Source organism: Oncorhynchus keta, chromosome 35, assembly GCF_023373465.1.
Source record: "Oncorhynchus keta strain PuntledgeMale-10-30-2019 chromosome 35, Oket_V2, whole genome shotgun sequence".
NCBI classification, from domain to species: domain Eukaryota; kingdom Metazoa; phylum Chordata; class Actinopteri; order Salmoniformes; family Salmonidae; genus Oncorhynchus; species Oncorhynchus keta.
Window position 1 is genome coordinate 3,745,147 of NC_068455.1, and position 17,848 is coordinate 3,762,994.

Consider the following 17,848-nt stretch of genomic DNA (forward strand, 5'->3'; position numbering starts at 1 on the left):
AGAACACTACTGTTGACCAGGGCCCTATTCCCTATATAGAACACTACTGTTGACCAGGACCCTATATAGAACACTACTGTAGACCAGGGCCCTATATAGAACACTACTGTTGACCAGGACCCTATATAGAACACTACTGTTGACCAGAGCCCTATTCCCTATATAGAACACTACTGTTGACCAGAGCCCTATTCCCTATATAGAACACTACTGTTGACCAGGGCCCTATTCCCCATATAGAACACTACTGTTGACCAGGGCCCTATTCCCTATATAGAACACTACTGTTGACCAGAGCCCTATTCCCTATATAGAACACTACTGTTGACCAGGGCCCTATTCCCTATATAGAACACTACTGTTGACCAGAGCCCTATTCCCTATATAGTACGCTACTGTTGACCAGGACCCTATTCCCTATATAGAACACTACTGTTGACCAGAGCCCTATTCCCTATATAGAACACTACTGTTGACCAGAGCCCTATTCCCTATATAGAACACTACTGTTGACCAGAGCCCTATTCCCTATATAGAACACTACTGTTGACCAGGGCCCTTTTTCCCTATATAGAACACTACTGTTGACCAGGGCCCTATTACCTATATAGAACACTACTGTTGACCAGAGCCCTATTCCCTATAAAGAACACTACTGTTGACCAGAGCCCTATTCCCTATATAGAACACTACTGTTGACCAGAGCCCTATTCCCTATATAGAACACTACTGTTGACCAGAGCCCTATTCCCTATATAGAACACTACTGTTGACCAGAGCCCTATTCCCTATATAGAGCACTACTGTTGACCAGAGCCCTATTCCCTATATAGAACACTACTGTTGACCAGAGCCCTATTCCCTATATAGAGCACTACTGTTGACCAGAGCCCTATTCCCTATAAAGAACACTACTGTTGACCAGGGCCCTATTCCCTATATAGAACACTACTGTTGACCAGAGCCCTATTCCCTATATAGAGCACTACTGTTGACCAGAGCCCTATTCCCTATATAGAACACTACTGTTGACCAGAGCCCTATTCCCTATATAGAGCACTACTGTTGACCAGAGCCCTATTCCCTATATAGAACACTACTGTTGACCAGGGCCCTATTCCCTATATAGAGCACTACTGTTGACCAGGGCCCTATTCCCTATATAGAACACTACTGTTGACCAGGGCCCTATTCCCTATATAGAGCACTACTGTTGACCAGGGCCCTATTCCCTATATAGTACACTACTGTTGACCAGGGCCCTATGGTGCCATTTGGGACGTAGCTGATGTGTATGAATGTTACCTAGGTAATAGAGGTTCCAGATAACATATTTGTATTTGAAGAGCATGTCTTCGTTCTTCGCCCTGAGGTGCTCTGTGAAGCTATCAATGTCACATTTATAGAGCAAGTCCAGTACCAGGATGCTTGGCACCCTCAGAACAATGTTGGCGACGTCTTCCAACCGAGGCATCTTGAGATAATAATTCGTCCCCTTTTGGCGTGGTAGAAAAATGTTTGGTGAGCAGAATTATTTTGTCACATGGTTAGAGAAGAGAGGCAGGTATGTCTGTCCATCTGACTGGTCCCTCTTCATGGTTGGTTATTAACCTGCCACACACACACACACACACACACACACACACACACACACACACACACACACACACACACACACACAGTCAGGCAATACCATTGACATTTACTGACATGATCAACATCAAAGTTGACAACAACAAACTATCAATCTGTCTACCAATGACCGTCGTCCTACTGGTGAAATCTATTAGTTGGCTTTGAAAGCGACGGCCTTGTTTTCTGCCACAAGTATCCATCCACGTGACATAATGGGACTATTGACATTGAAGGTGCACAACCCGAAGTGACCCCTTGACCCCTAGTTAACTGCTTTACGTCTTACGTTCCTTAGTAATGACACGTTTGTCAACAAACTACATCTCGGTCTATTTATGTCGGAGGACAACAGCTATACCACAGCATTTAATTGTAGCTAGCTAGAACCAGATGTTATTACAACATGCTAAGACGTTAGCATTGTAGCTAGCTAGAACCAGATGTTATTACAACATGCTAAGACGTTAGCATTGTAGCTAGAACCAGATGTTATTACAACATGCTAAGACGTTAGCATTGTAGCTAGCTACTTTTGATTCTGATATCACCCTTCTGTCATAGTGGCAACATTTCAAAATAAGTTGTACCGGTTGTAAAACCACGAACGATATCCAACGAAACGCATATGATACTGTAAATGAAGCTAATATCCTTCTTCTGACAGCATGTTGTAAAATGAAAATGGACAATTATCTAGCTAGAGTTGTTATGGTTCTCCAAACAGTCCAGTCGCTTGCGTGGCCATTTCCGGGATAAACGTCATATGCCGATGACGCGTCATACGTCGGTTTTTACATTTTTTTTACCAAATTAGATGTGTCTCTTTCAAAATTAAAAGTCAATCATTGAAATAAAGCTATAATCAAGTAAGACAGCCTCTGAAATCGGAATAAAATCAAATGCAACAATGCTCTATTTCTCGCGTGTGCTCTCTTTTTAAAAAACGTTATATATACCCGTACTGTAGGTTTTACGGTAATGTGTGCAGCTTATTGATATATTACGGTTTTATAAATACGGAGCGCTTGTGGGTTTAAGTGGACAGCTCTATGTTTCAAGCACAGAAAGAGAATGGCCAAGATATTGTGCATTTTGTCTGCAATAGTTTTTGTCGTGAAAACGGACGAGGTCAGCGAATTTAATGCAACTGTCCCAGCCGTTAACATGACATTGAACTCTACTGTTAACAGAACGATAGCTTTTAAGACGCCTGTGTTCTCATTATTCTCCACCACCACCACCACCGCAGCCAATAAACCAGTTTTGGGAAAGAAAAATATGCGAAAGAAAACTGCAGATGACAAGCGCATCGATCAAGACGAGGATGGAAAACATGACACCACAAATGGCACAGCAGACGCAAAGAAAGAACCTGGTAAATGTATTACCTCGTCCTCTTTGCAAATGAATTTATTCTGAAATGTACATACGTCAGCATTTAACTGAATGACATTGTGCATGCCATGGGGGGGATTTTCTCAACTTTTCTTTTTGTGCACGGATAGATGTTCTCTACTTTAATAATGGTTTATTTAGTTCATACGGGTTTTTTTTGTGTGTGCGTTTCACAGTTGCACGGTAGGCTATTAGCATTCTGTAGCAGAAGGTTTTCAGCAGGATGACTGTCTCAGTAATTGGTTCTGTATGTGCAGGAGTAACCTAGTAGCCTGTAATGAATGCATTTAACAAGGCTACATCAGCAGTCATGTAACAGTCGGTCGAATACTGTCATTCTACCAGATACAGTCACTACTTCCTTTCCTTCTGTATATATATATATATATATATATATTACACATTCTTGTTCTTGATATAAACTTTGAAGAAAATAAAGACTTGCCGGTATCACTTAGGCTTATTAAGCTGTTATTGATGTAAAGCATGAATTTCTAGCTAAGTCCTTATAACTTAATAAGAATTAATTTGATAATATCATTATAATACTTGTGTAATATAATTATTTAAAGTAACTGCCCAGTGTTTCCAGATTTCAATGAAATAGGACCTATAATTACTTACATGTTATGTCTGAATGGTGTGTGCGGAAACCAGTCATTAAAAATAATAACGTTAATAGATTGCTGATTGTCTCGCGCATCCTCCTCAAGACCGCTGATTGGTCAGTTTATCCTCCCGAGGAGTATTTCCATATGAGGAAATAGCAAGCATTTTTCAAACGTCTGTTTGAGATACAAGTTTGAGGTGGGGTTTTTGAAGTGTTTTTTTTTCTTCTTCTCCAATTTATGCTTTGGCCACAAATACGACTAAGGACGAGTCAACAACATTATTTGGATATGAGTCAACAGAATATTAACTTTTAAACGTGAGATTTTCACAGTGCAGTTACTTTAATAATGTAATAATAATAATAATAATAATAATTTACAAAAAAAAAACATAATAATCGCTTGAATACGGCCCCTTTGGCACTCCTTACAGGCTGACTAGACCGCTCGCTAGACCGCACCGCTCACGTGCACTGCAAAATACATCTAGAAATCCATGTTATTCAATTATTGCACCCACACTACTCGCGCGCGTCAACGAGCCTCTGCGTTGCCAAGGGCTAAAATACAAGTCCTTTCTATTTCTGACGCAGATCGCGGCTGCAAGTCCTGCCTCTCCCATCTTCTCATTGGTTTATAGAAGTGGGTACCCAGGTGCCATCTCCTCATTATGTAAATCACAAATAATCATAAATAAGTATTCAAACCCTTTACTCAGTACTTTGCACCTTTGGCAGCGATTACAGCCTCAAGTCTTCTTGGGTATGACACTACAAGCTTGGCACACCTGTATTTGGGGAGTTTCTCCCATTTCTTTCTGCAGATCCTCTCAAGCTTTGTCAGGTTGGATGGGGAGTGTCAATGCACAGCTATTTTCAGGTCTCACAAGAGACGTTCGATCGGGTTCCAGTCCGGGCTCTGGCTTGGCCACTCAAGGACATTCAGAGACTTGTTCCTAAGCCACTTCTGCATTCCGCCAGGACATCGGAGTTCCAGTCCGGAGACACCTGCTCTTTAAGGAATACCTAGGATAGGGTAATCCTTCCACTTTAAGATTTAGATGCACATTTAAAGTGACTGACTTGTGAATGCACCAATTTGTAAGCCTGGATAAGACTTCTGCATTGTCTGAGGTCCTGAGCGCTCTGGAGCAGGTTTTCATCAAGGATCTCTCTGTACTTTGCTCCGTTCGTCTTTCCCATCGATCGTGTTTAGTCTCCCAGTTCCTACCGATGAAAAATCCCCACAGCATGATGATGCTGCCACCACCATGCTTCACCGTAGGGATGGTGCCAGGTTTCCTCCAGACATGATGCTGCCACCACCATGCTTCACCGTAGGGATGGTGCCAGGTTTCCTCCAGACATGATGCTGCCACCACCATGCTTCACCGTAGGGATGGTGCCAGGTTTCCTCCAGACATGATGCTGCCACCACCATGCTTCACCGTAGGGATGGTGCCAGGTTTCCTCCAGACATGATGCTGCCACCACCATGCTTCACCGTAGGGATGGTGCCAGGTTTCCTCCAGACGCTTAGCATTCAGGCCAGATAGTTCAATCTTGGTTTCATCAGAACAGAAAATCTTGTTTCTAATTTGTCTGAGAGTCCTTTAGGTGTGTTTTGGTAAACTCCCAGCGGGCCGTCATGTGCCTTTAACTGAGGAGTGGCTTCCGTCTGGCCACTACCATAAAGGCCTGATTGGTGGGTTACCGTAGAGATGGTTGTTCTTCTGGAAGTTTCTCCCATCTCCACAGAGGAACTCTAGAGCTCTGTCAGAGTGATCATTGGGTTCTTGGTCACCTCTCCTTCTCCCCTGATTGCACAGTTTGTCTGGGCGGCCAGCTCTGGGAAGAGTCTTCGTGGTTCCAAACTTCTTCCATTTAAGAATGATGGAGGCCACTGTGTTCTTGGGGACCTTCAATGCTGCAGAAATGTGTTGGTACCCTTCCCCAGATCTGTGCCTAGACACAATCCTGTCTCGGAGCTCTACGGACAATTCCTTCCACCTGATAGCTTGTTTTTTGCTCTGACATGTACTGTCAACTGTATGACCTTATATAGACAGGTGTGTGCCTTTCCAAATCATGTCCAATCAATAGAATTTACTACAAGTGGACTGCAATCAAGTTGTAGAAACTTCTCAAGGATGATCAATGGAAACAGGATGCACCTGAGCTCAATTTAGAGTCTCATAGCAGGTTGTCACGTTCTGACCTTTTGTTATGTCTTTGTTTTAGTATGGTCAGGGCGTGAGTTGGGAGGGTTGTCTATGTTAGTTTTTCTATGTTGTGTTTTGTGTTTGGCCTGGTATGGGTTCTCAATCAGAGGCAGGTGTCTTTAGTTGTCTCTGATTGAGAATCATACTTAGGCAGCCATTTCCCACCGGTGTTTGGTGGGTGATTGTTTCCTGTTTTGTTGTTTGTGTCACCATTTCGGTTTTTTTTCATTTCCATTCACTTTGTTATTTTTTTATTGAGTCGTGTTCAGTGATTATTAAAGTATCACGGACACTTACCACGCTGCGTATTGGTCCGATCTTTGCTACTCCTCCTCAGAAGAGGAAGACGAAGAGGTTGAAATCCGTTACAGAATCACCCACCACCAAAGGACCAAGCAGCGTGGTATCGGGCAGCAGCAGAAATCTATGGACTCATGGACATGGGAAGAGATTCTGGACGGAGAAGGACCCTGGGCACAGGCTGGGGAATATCGCCGCCCCAAAGCAGAGCTGGAGGCAGCGAAAGCTGAGCGGCGGTGGTATGAGGAGGCAGCACGGCAGCGCGGCTGGGACGAGAGGCAGCCCCCAAAATGTCTTGGGGTGAACACGGGGAGTGTGGCTAAGTCAGGTAAGAGACCTGAGCCAACTCCCCGTGCTTACCGTGGAGAGAGGTGGACCGGGCAGGCACCGTGTTATTACGTGAGGCGCACGGTGTCCCTGGTGCGCAGGCATAGCCCGGTGCGTTACATCGCAGCGCCTCGTATCGGCCCGGGCTAGAGTGGGCATCGAGCCAGGTGCCATGAAGCCGGCCCGAGCCCCGTCCTCTCTTCACGCAAATGACCGGGATTTGGGCATGTTCCCGGGAAAGCAGTATGTCCTTCCCGTCGATCTCGTCACACTCGTAAAAAAAAAAAAAAGCTTGCGCCAGTTCGTGGTGAATCATCTCTGTTCTGATGTCCAGAAGTTATTTTCGGTAGCAGTAACATTATGTACAAAAGAAGTTTAAAAAAGAAGAGAAAGAAAAGAAGTTACAAACAACGGGGGAAAAAAACGAAGAAAAAACAACCACGCTTGGTAAGGAGCACGTAAAACGTCAGCCATCTTCTCCGGCGCTGTGATACACACTATAAGTCTCAGTTGACTCCCTTTTCTGCGTCTCTCTGGCACCTTGTTCCCTTTATAGTGCACTTCTTTCCTATAGGCTCTGGTCATATATAAACCCTGTCTAATTGAGTCTAGTATTACATCCCAGCTCTGCCCTGACTATAACCCTGTCTAACTGAGTCTCATATTACATCCCAGCTCTGCCCTGACTATAACCCTGTCTAACTGAGTCTATTACATCCCAGCTCTGCCCTGACTATAACCCTGTCTAACTGAGTCTATTACATCCCAGCTCTGCCCTGACTATAACCCTGTCTAACTGAGTCTAGTATTACATCCCAGCTCTACCCTGACTATAACCCTGTCTAACTGAGTCTAGTATTACATCCCAGCTCTGCCCTGACTATAACCCTGTCTAATTGAGTCTAGTATTACATCCCAGCTCTGCCCTGACTATAACCCTGTCTAACTGAGTCTCATATTACATCCCAGCTCTGACTATAACCCTGTCTAACTGAGTCTAGTATTACATCCCAGCTCTGCCCTGACTATAACCCTGTCTAACTGAGTCTAGTATTACATCCCAGCTCTGCCCTGACTATAACCCTGTCTAACTGAGTCTAGTATTACATCCCAGCTCTGCCCTGACTATAACCCTGTCTGAGTCTCATATTACATCCCAGCTCTGCCCTGACTATAACCCTGTCTAACTGAGTCTAGTATTACGTAACAGGTCTGCCCTGACTATAACCATGTCTAACTGAGTCTAGTATTACGTAACAGCTCTGCCCTGACTATAACCCTGTCTAACTGAGTCTAGTATTACATCCCAGCTCTGCCCTGACTATAACCCTGTCTAACTGAGTCTCATATTACATCCCAGCTCTGCCCTGACTATAACCCTGTCTAACTGAGTCTAGTATTACATCCCAGCTCTGCCCTGACTATAACCCTGTCTAACTGAGTCTAGTATTACATCCCAGCTCTGCCCTGACTATAACCCTGTCTAACTGAGTCTAGTATTACATCCCAGCTCTGCCCTGACTATAACCCTGTCTAACTGAGTCTAGTATTACATCCCAGCTCTGCCCTGACTATAACCCTGTCTAACTGAGTCTAGTAGTACATCCCAGCTCTGCCCTGACTATAACCCTGTCTAACTGAGTCTAGTATTACATCCCAGCTCTGCCCTGACTATAACCCTGTCTAACTGAGTCTAGTATTACATCCCAGCTCTGCCCTGACTATAACCCTGTCTAACTGAGTCTAGTATTACATCCCAGCTCTGCCCTGACTATAACCCTGTCTAACTGAGTCAAGTATTACATCCCAGCTCTGCCCTGACTATAACCCTGTCTGAGTCTCATATTACATCCCAGCTCTGCCCTGACTATAACCCTGTCTAACTGAGTCTAGTAGTACATCCCAGCTCTGCCCTGACTATAACCCTGTCTAACTGAGTCTAGTAGTACATCCCAGCTCTGCCCTGACTATAACCCTGTCTAACTGAGTCTAGTATTACGTAACAGCTCTGTCCTGACTATAACCCTGTCTAACTGAGTCTAGTATTACATCCCAGCTCTGCCCTGACTATAACCCTGTCTAACTGAGTCTAGTATTACGTAACAGCTCTGTCCTGACTATAACCCTGTCTAACTGAGTCAAGTATTACATCCCAGCTCTGCCCTGACTATAACCCTGTCTAACTGAGTCTCATATTACATCCCAGCTCTGCCCTGACTATAACCCTGTCTAACTGAGTCAAGTATTACATCCCAGCTCTGCCCTGACTATAACCCTGTCTGAGTCTCATATTACATCCCAGCTCTGCCCTGACTATAACCCTGTCTAACTGAGTCTAGTATTACATCCCAGCTCTGCCCTGACTATAACCCTGTCTAACTGAGTCTAGTATTCTAACAGCTCTGTCCTCACTATAACCCTGTCTAACTGAGTCTAGTAGTACATCCCAGCTCTGCCCTGACTATAACCCTGTCTAACTGAGTCTAGTAGTACATCCCAGCTCTGCCCTGACTATAACCCTGTCTAACTGAGTCAAGTATTACATCCCAGCTCTGTCCTGACTATAACCCTGTCTAACTGAGTCTAGTATTACGTAACAGCTCTGCCCTGACTATAACCCTGTCTAACTGAGTCTATACATCCCACCCTGACTATAACCCTCTAACTGAGTCTAGTATTACATCCCAGCTCTGCCCTGACTATAACCCTGTCTAACTGAGTCTCATATTACATCCCAGCTCTGCCCTGACTATAACCCTGTCTAACTGAGTCTAGTAGTACATCCCAGCTCTGTCCTGACTATAACCCTGTCTGACTGAGTCTAGTAGTACATCCCAGCTCTGCCCTGACTATAACCCTGTCTAACTGAGTCTAGTATTACTGTCCTCAATAAGTCTAACTGAGTCTGTAACAGCTCTGTCCTCACTATAACCCTGTCTAACTGAGTCTAGTAGTACATCCCAGCTCTGCCCTGACTATAACCCTGTCTAACTGAGTCTAGTATTACATCCCAGCTCTGCCCTGACTATAACCCTGTCTAACTGAGTCTAGTATTACATCCCAGCTCTGCCCTGACTATAACCCTGTCTAACTGAGTCTAGTATTACGTAACAGCTCTGCCCTGACTATAACCCTGTCTAACTGAGTCTAGTATTACATCCCAGCTCTGCCCTGACTATAACCCTGTCTAACTGAGTCTAGTATTACATCCCAGCTCTGCCCTGACTATAACCCTGTCTAACTGAGTCTAGTATTACATCCCAGCTCTGCCCTGACTATAACCCTGTCTAACTGAGTCTAGTATTACGTAACAGCTCTGCCCTGACTATAACCCTGTCTAACTGAGTCTAGTATTACGTAACAGCTCTGCCCTGACTATAACCCTGTCTAACTGAGTCTAGTATTACGTAACAGCTCTGCCCTGACTATAACCCTGTCTAACTGAGTCTAGTATTACGTAACAGCTCTGTCCTGACTATAACCCTGTCTAACTGAGTCTAGTATTACGTAACAGCTCTGCCCTGACTATAACCCTGTCTAACTGAGTCTAGTATTACGTAACAGGTCTGTCCTGACTATAACCCTGTCTGACTGAGTCTAGTATTACGTAACAGGTCTGTCCTGACTATAACCCTGTCTGACTGAGTCTAGTATTACGTAACAGGTCTGTCCTGACTATAACCCTGTCTGAGTCTAGTATTACATCCCAGCTCTGCATGATGCTCTGTTCCTTCCTGGTTCACTGATCTCCAGCCCAATGCTCTGCACTCCCACTACACTGACTCCCCCGTACGAGGAGTGGGGTGTGTATGTGAGGGAGGGAGGGAGGAACGGGTTCTCCTCAACTTCCAGGGAAGTCTTTTTGTCACACACACACACACACACACACACACACACACACACACACACACACACACACACACACACACACACACACACACACACACACACACACACACACACACACACACACACACACACACACACACACACACACACACACACACACACTACAAGGGGAAGGGGGCTGTGAGTTCCTGTACACTTCCAGAGAACTGACTAAGAGGAGGATTAGACATATTTCAGATCCTGAGGGGAACGTAAGGAACTCATGCACTCAACCTCTTCTGCAACTTCACATTTCTACATTATCTCTGACAGCCAGTTTGTCTCTCAAAACATACATGACTTTCTCTCCTGCTGCCATTGAACATAACTGCCTTCTCCCGAACCCTGTAGACACACCGAGGCACAGACACACCGAGGCACAGGCACACCGAGGCACAGGCACACCGAGGCACAGACACACCGGGGCACAGACACACCGAGGCACAGACACACCGAGGCACAGACACACCGAGGCACAGACACACCGAGGCACAGGCACACCGGGGCACAGGCACACCGGGGCACAGGCACACCGAGGCACAGGCACACCGAGGCACAGGCACACCGAGGCACAGGCACACCGAGGCACAGGCACACCGAGGCACAGGACACACACCAGGCACAGGCACACCGAGGCACAGGCACACCGAGGCAAAGACACACCGAGGCACAGGCACACCGAGGCACAGGCACACCGAGGCACAGGCACACCGTGGCAAAGACACACCGAGGCACAGACACACCGAGGCACAGACACACCAGGGCAAAGGCACACCAAGGCACAGACACACCGAGGCACAGGCACACCAGGGCAAAGGCACACCGAGGCACAGACACACCGAGGCACAGGCACACCAGGGCAAAGGCACACCGAGGCACAGACACACACCGAGGCACAGGCACACCGGGGCAAAGACATACCGAGGCACAGGCACACCAGGGCAAAGGCACACCGAGGCACAGACACACACCGAGGCACAGGCACACCGAGGCACAGGCACACACACACCGAGGCACAGACACACACCGAGGCACACACACACACCGAGGCACAGGCACACCGAGGCACACACACACACACACACCGAGGCACAGGCACACCGAGGCACAGGCACACACACACACCGAGGCACAGGCACACCGAGGCACACAGGCACACCGAGGCACACAGGCACACTGAGGCACACAGACACACCGAGGCACACAGACACACCGAGGCACACAGACACACTGAAGCACAGGCACACACCAAGGGAACAGGCACACCGAGGCACACACACACACCGAGGCACAGACATCCTGCTTTGAGATAGTGGGTGCATTCCAGGTATTCTGTGCAGGTCTGTGCAGGTAATGGGATTGTTTGTGGTTCCTGAGATGTTAAACACTTCTCCAGTTAAGATCTGATCATCTACACGGATCAGAGACGTCTGGGTGTCTGGAACACAGCCCTGATCTAGCCTGGTCCCAGATCTAGTTGTGCTATCATTTCAACTCCATGTTATGCGGCAGGGTAGCCTAGTGGTTAGAGCGTTGGACCAGTAACCAGCAGGTAGCCTAGTGGTTAGAGCGTTGGACCAGTAACCAGCAGGTAGCCTAGTGGTTAGAGCGTTGGACTAGTAACCAGCAGGTAGTCTAGTGGTTAGAGAGTTGGACTAGTAACCAGCAGGTAGCCTAGTGGTTAGAGAGTTGGACTAGTAACCAGCAGGTAGTCTAGTGGTTAGAGAGTTGGACTTAACCAGAGTAGCCTAGTGGTTAGAGCGTTGGACCAGTAACCAGCAGGTAGCCTAGTGGTTAGAGCGTTGGACAGTAACCAGCAGGTAGCCTAGTGGTTAGAGCGTTGGACTAGTAACCAGCAGGTAGCCCAGTGGTTAGAGCGTTGGACCAGTGCAGGTAGCCTAGTGGTTAGAGTGTTGGACCAGTAACCGGCAAGGTAGCCTAGTGGTTAGAGAGTTGGACCAGTAACCGGCAGGTAGCCTAGTGGTTAGAGGCAGGTAGCCTAGTGGTTAGAGAGTTGGACCAGTAACCGGCAGGTAGCCTAGTGGTTAGAGCGTTGGACCAGTAACCAGCAGGTAGCCTAGTGGTTAGAGCGTTGGACTAGTAACCAGCAGGTAGCCTAGTGGTTAGAGAGTTGGACCAGTAACCGGCAGGTTAGCCTAGTGGTTGGACCAGTAACCAGCAGGTAGCCAGACCAGTAACCAGCAGGTAGCCTAGTGGTGGTTAACCAGCAGGTAGTTGGGAGCAGTAACCAGCAGGTAGCCTAGTGGTTAGAGCGTTGGACTAGTAACCAGCAGGTAGCCTAGTGGTTAGAGCGTTGGACCAGTAACCAGCAGGTAGCCTAGTGGTTAGAGCGTTGGACCAGTAACCGGCAGGTAGCCTAGTGGTTAGAGTGTTGGACCAGTAACCGGCAAGGTAGCCTAGTGGTTAGAGAGTTGGACCAGTAACCAGCAGTGGTTAGCAGGTAGCCTAGTGGTTAGAGCGTTGGACCAGTAACCAGCAGGTAGCCTAGTGGTTAGAGCGTTGGACCAGTAACCAGCAGGTAGCCTAGTGGTTAGAGCGTTGGACTAGTAACCAGCAGGTAGCCTAGTGGTTAGAGCGTTGGACCAGTAACCAGCAGGTAGCCTAGTGGTTAGAGCGTTGGACCAGTAACCGGTACGGTAGCCTAGTGGTTAGAGAGTTGGACCAGTAACCGGCAGGTAGCCTAGTGGTTAGAGCGTTGGACCAGTAACCAGCAGGTAGCCTAGTAACCAGTAACCAGCAGGTAGCCTAGTGGTTAGAGCGTTGGACTAGTAACCAGCAGGTAGCCTAGTGGTTAGAGCGTTGGACCAGTAACCAGCAGGTAGCCTAGTGGTTAGAGCGTTGGACTAGTAACCAGCAGGTAGCCTAGTGGTTAGAGCGTTGGACCAGTAACCAGCAGGTAGCCTAGTGGTTAGAGCGTTGGACCAGTAACCGGAGAGTTGCTAGATTGAATCCCCGAAATCTGTCGTTCTGAACAAGGCAGTAAACCAACTGTTCCTAGGCTGTCATTGTAAATAAGAATTGGTTCTTAACTGAATTACCTAGTTAAATAAAGGTTAAATATATGCTTTTTTTATTTTTTAAATGCCATACATGACAAGATGTGGCAAAGGAGTGGCATGATGGCTATCCCTGATCCTCCATGTGTTGTAACCTCTCCAGACTGTCCCCCGCTGGGTCTGAAGTCACTGAGGGTTGATGACAGCCAGTTCCAGGCTTCATCCTACCTGCGTATGGGACTTGGCCCTCACAGGGCAAGACTCAATATACAGGTGTGTCTATAGTCTAGATATTCATATATTATAGCCACCAAGTACTTAGTTGTTATTCTCCTTGTGATCTGCTTCCTAAATACAATGATAAGTTTACCGGTCATTTTATTGCAGAATGCTTCCTGAAAAACACTTTGAGCTATTTTGTGTGTGTTGTGTGTTGTGTGTGTTGTGTGTGTGAGTCCAGTCAGGTATCGAGGATGGAGACATGTATGATGGCGCGTGGTGTGCTAAGTATGAGGACCAGCACCAGTGGCTGCAGGTGGATGCTCTGCGCCCCACGCTGTTCACAGGAGTCATCCTGCAGGGACGCAACTCCATCTGGAGGTAGGTCAGACAGGCCGGGTGCTGTGTGGGGGACCAGGGGAAGAAGGGGTGCTGGCAGGGGGACCAGGAGAAGAAGGGGTACTGGCAGGGGGACAAGGAGAAGAAGGGGTGCTGGCAGGGGGACCAGAAGTAGAAGGGGTGCTGGCAGGGGGACCAGGAGAAGAAGGGGTACTGGCAGGGGGACCAGGAGAAGAAGGGGTACTGGCAGGGGGACCAGAAGTAGAAGGGGTGCTGGCAGGGGGACCAGGGGAAGAAGGGGTGCTGGCAGGGGGACCAGGGAAAGAAGGGGTGCTGGCAGGGGGACCAGGGGAAGAAGGGGTACTGGCAGGGGGACCAGGAGAAGAAGGGGTGCTGGCAGGGGGACCAGAAGTAGAAGGGGTGCTGGCAGGGGGACCAGGGGAAGAAGGGGTGCTGGCAGGGGACCAGGGGAAGAAGGGGTACTGGCAGGGGGACCAGGGGAAGAAGGGGTACTGGCAGGGGGACCAGGAGAAGAAGGGGTGCTGGCAGGGGGACCAGAAGTAGAAGGGGTGCTGGCAGGGGGACCAGGGGAAGAAGGGGTGCTGGCAGGGGACCAGGGGAAGAAGGGGTACTAGCAGGGGGACCAGGAGAAGAAGGGGTGCTGGCAGGGGGACCAGAAGTAGAAGGGGTGCTGGCAGGGGGACCAGGGGAAGAAGGGGTACTGGCAGGGGGACCAGGAGAAGAAGGGGTGCTGGCAGGGGGACCAGAAGTAGAAGGGGTGCTGGCAGGGGAAACAGGAGTAGTATGGGGCATAGCCTACACATAGAGACACATAGTCGTGACTGGGATCTATGAATTTAGAGACGACCTAGTTAAAAAGGTCAGAATATTTATTAGGGTTGGGCTGTATCCAGAGATATACTGTACATATACTATACCTTTACTATATGTTTGCTGTATGTGTACTATACCTTTACTATATGTTTACTATACATTTACTTTACCTTTACTATATGTTTACTATACATTTACTTTACCTTTACTATATGTTTACTATACATTTACTTTGTCTTTACTATATGTTTACTATACATTTAATATACATATACTATACATTTACTTTACCTTTACTATATGTTTACTATACATTTACTTTACCTTTACTATATGTTTAATATACATATACTATACATTTACTATACATGTACTATACATATACATTTACTATACATGTACTATACCTTTACTATATGTTTACTATACATTTACTATACGTATACTATACATTAACTATACCTTTACTATACCTTTACTATATGTTTACTATACCTTTACTATATGTATACTATACGTATACTATACAATAACTATACCTTTACTATATGTTTACTATACCTTAACTATATGGTTACTATACATTTACTATATGTATACTATACATGTACTATACCTTTACTATACCTTTACTATATGTTTACTATACCTTTACTATACCTTTACTATGTTTACTATACCTTAACTATATGGTTACTATACATTTACTATATGTATACTATACATGTACTATACCTTTACTATACCTTTACTATATGTTTACTATACCTTTACTATACCTTTACTATGTTTACTATACCTTAACTATATGGTTACTATACATTTACTATACGTATACTATACAATAACTATACCTTTACTATACCTTTACTATACCTTTACTATACCTTTACTATGTTTACTATACCTTAACTATATGGTTACTATACATTTACTATACGTATACTATACAATAACTATACCTTTACTATACCTTTACTATACCTTTACTATACCTTAACTATATGTTTACTATACATTTACTATATGTATACTATACGTATACTATACAATAACTATACCTTTACTATACCTTTACTATACCTTTACTATATGTTTACTATACCTTTACTATATGTTTACTATACCTTTACTATACCTTTACTATACCTTTACTATATGTTTACTATACGTATACTATACAATAACTATACCTTTACTATACATTTACTATATGTATACTATACGTATACTATACAATAACTATACCTTTACTATACCTTTACTATACCTTTACTATATGTTTACTATACCTTTACTATACCTTTACTATACCTTTACTATACCTTTACTATACCTTTACTATACCTTTACTATATGTTTACTATACCTTTACTATACCTTTACTATACCTTTACTATATGTTTACTATACCTTTACTATACCTTTACTATACCTTTACTATATGTTTACTATACCTTTACTATACCTTTACTATACCTTTACTATATGTTTACTATACCTTTACTATACCTTTACTATACCTTTACTATACATTTACTATATGTTTACTATACCTTTACTATACCTTTACTATACCTTTACTATACATTTACTATATGTTTACTATACGTATACTATACATTAACTATACCTTTACTATACCTTTACTATACATTTACTATATGTTTACTATACATTTACTATGTTTACTATACATTTACTATACCTTTACTATATGTTTACTATACGGTTACTATACATGTATTACATAGTAATAAGATTTTCCAAAGCATTCATGTGTTGTGTAATCCTTGTTAATGTCTTTGTAGCTGGGACTGGGTTGAAACCTACAAAGTGCAGCTGAGTAACGACTCCGAGACCTGGAAGACCTGCATGAACGGAGCAGAGGAGGCGGTGAGCCGCTCTGAAGGGTTGTGGCGTGTCGACGTTAAACATACTGGAGAGTCAAGGAAGCTGCTTAGTTCGTCCATTTGAGGAATATAAAATGTGTTCACTTTCCAAAAGTGATTGTAGGTTAAAAGAGTGACGAATGGAATGATATGGATTCTAGCATGGCGTGTTGGTGTAGATCAGGGGAATTCAAATCCAAGCCTGAAGGGACAGATTTACCACCTGGTGTCCCAGGTCTAAACCAGTCCCTGATTAGAGGGGAATCACCCACCTGGTGTCCCAGGTCTAAACCAGTCCCTGATTAGAGGGGAATCACCCACCTGGTGTCCCAGGTCTAAATCAGTCCCTGATTAGAGGAGAATCACCCACCTGGTGTCCCAGGTCTAAATCAGTCCCTGATTAGAGGGGAATCACCCACCTGGTGTCCCAGGTCTAAATCAGTCCCTGATTAGAGGGGAATCACCCACCTGGTGTCCCAGGTCTAAATCAGGCCCTGATTAGAGGGGGAATCACCCACCTGGTGTCCCAGGTCTAAATCAGTCCCTGATTAGAGGGGAATCACCCACCTGGTGTCCCAGGCCTAAACCAGTCCCTGATTAGAGGGGAATCACCCACCTGGTGTCCCAGGTCTAAATCAGTCCCTGATTAGAGGGGAATCACCCACCTGGTGTCCCAGGTCTAAATCAGTCCCTGATTAGAGGGGGAATCACCCACCTGGTGTCCCAGGTCTAAATCAGTCCCTGATTAGAGGGGAATCACCCACCTGGTGTCCCAGGTTTAGACCTGGAAGAATGAAAATCAGATGACGAACTGGCTTAGAGGTCCAGACTTGATTTGGAGTAGATAAATCAGCATGTGGTCCAGAAGCCCAGTTGATGTCAATCCATTTCAGGAGTAGAGTTCATTGACACTTTTTTAAATTTTAATTTTACCTTTATTTAACTAGGCAAGTCAGTTAAGAACAAATTCTTATTTTCAATGACAGCCTAGGAACAGTGGAGCAGAACGACAGATTTTGTACCTTGTCAGCTCGGGGGTTTGAACTTGCAACCATTCCGGTTATTAGTCCAACGCTCTGACCACTAGGCTACGCTGCCGCCCCGACTATTGAAGTTAGGATATAGATTTAAAAAAATGCCAAAGCACTCTTATACCTTTAATTATTGGGC

At 45.4% G+C, this 17,848-nt stretch overlaps 2 protein-coding genes across 2 annotated transcripts in view; one reads left to right on the top strand and one right to left on the bottom strand.

The window, feature by feature from the left end:
* Positions 1 to 2,395, bottom strand: part of zmp:0000000662 (RING finger protein 145) — a 32,979-nt gene extending 30,584 nt beyond the window's left edge. The window contains exons 1-2 of the mRNA XM_052495836.1: positions 2,223 to 2,395; positions 1,306 to 1,611 (exon numbers count right to left, since the gene is read on the bottom strand). Of these exons, the coding sequence (XP_052351796.1) occupies positions 1,306 to 1,474 (169 nt within the window). The 5' untranslated portion in view covers positions 1,475 to 1,611; positions 2,223 to 2,395. The remainder of the gene's footprint in view (positions 1 to 1,305; positions 1,612 to 2,222) is intronic.
* Positions 2,396 to 2,650: 255 nt separating this feature from the next.
* LOC118369019 (probable carboxypeptidase X1) overlaps positions 2,651 to 17,848 on the top strand; it is a 42,621-nt gene continuing 27,423 nt past the window's right edge. Inside the window, exons 1-4 of the mRNA XM_052496037.1 lie at positions 2,651 to 3,010; positions 13,558 to 13,667; positions 13,855 to 13,994; positions 16,598 to 16,682. Coding sequence (XP_052351997.1) covers positions 2,707 to 3,010; positions 13,558 to 13,667; positions 13,855 to 13,994; positions 16,598 to 16,682 — 639 coding nt within the window. The 5' untranslated portion in view covers positions 2,651 to 2,706. The remainder of the gene's footprint in view (positions 3,011 to 13,557; positions 13,668 to 13,854; positions 13,995 to 16,597; positions 16,683 to 17,848) is intronic.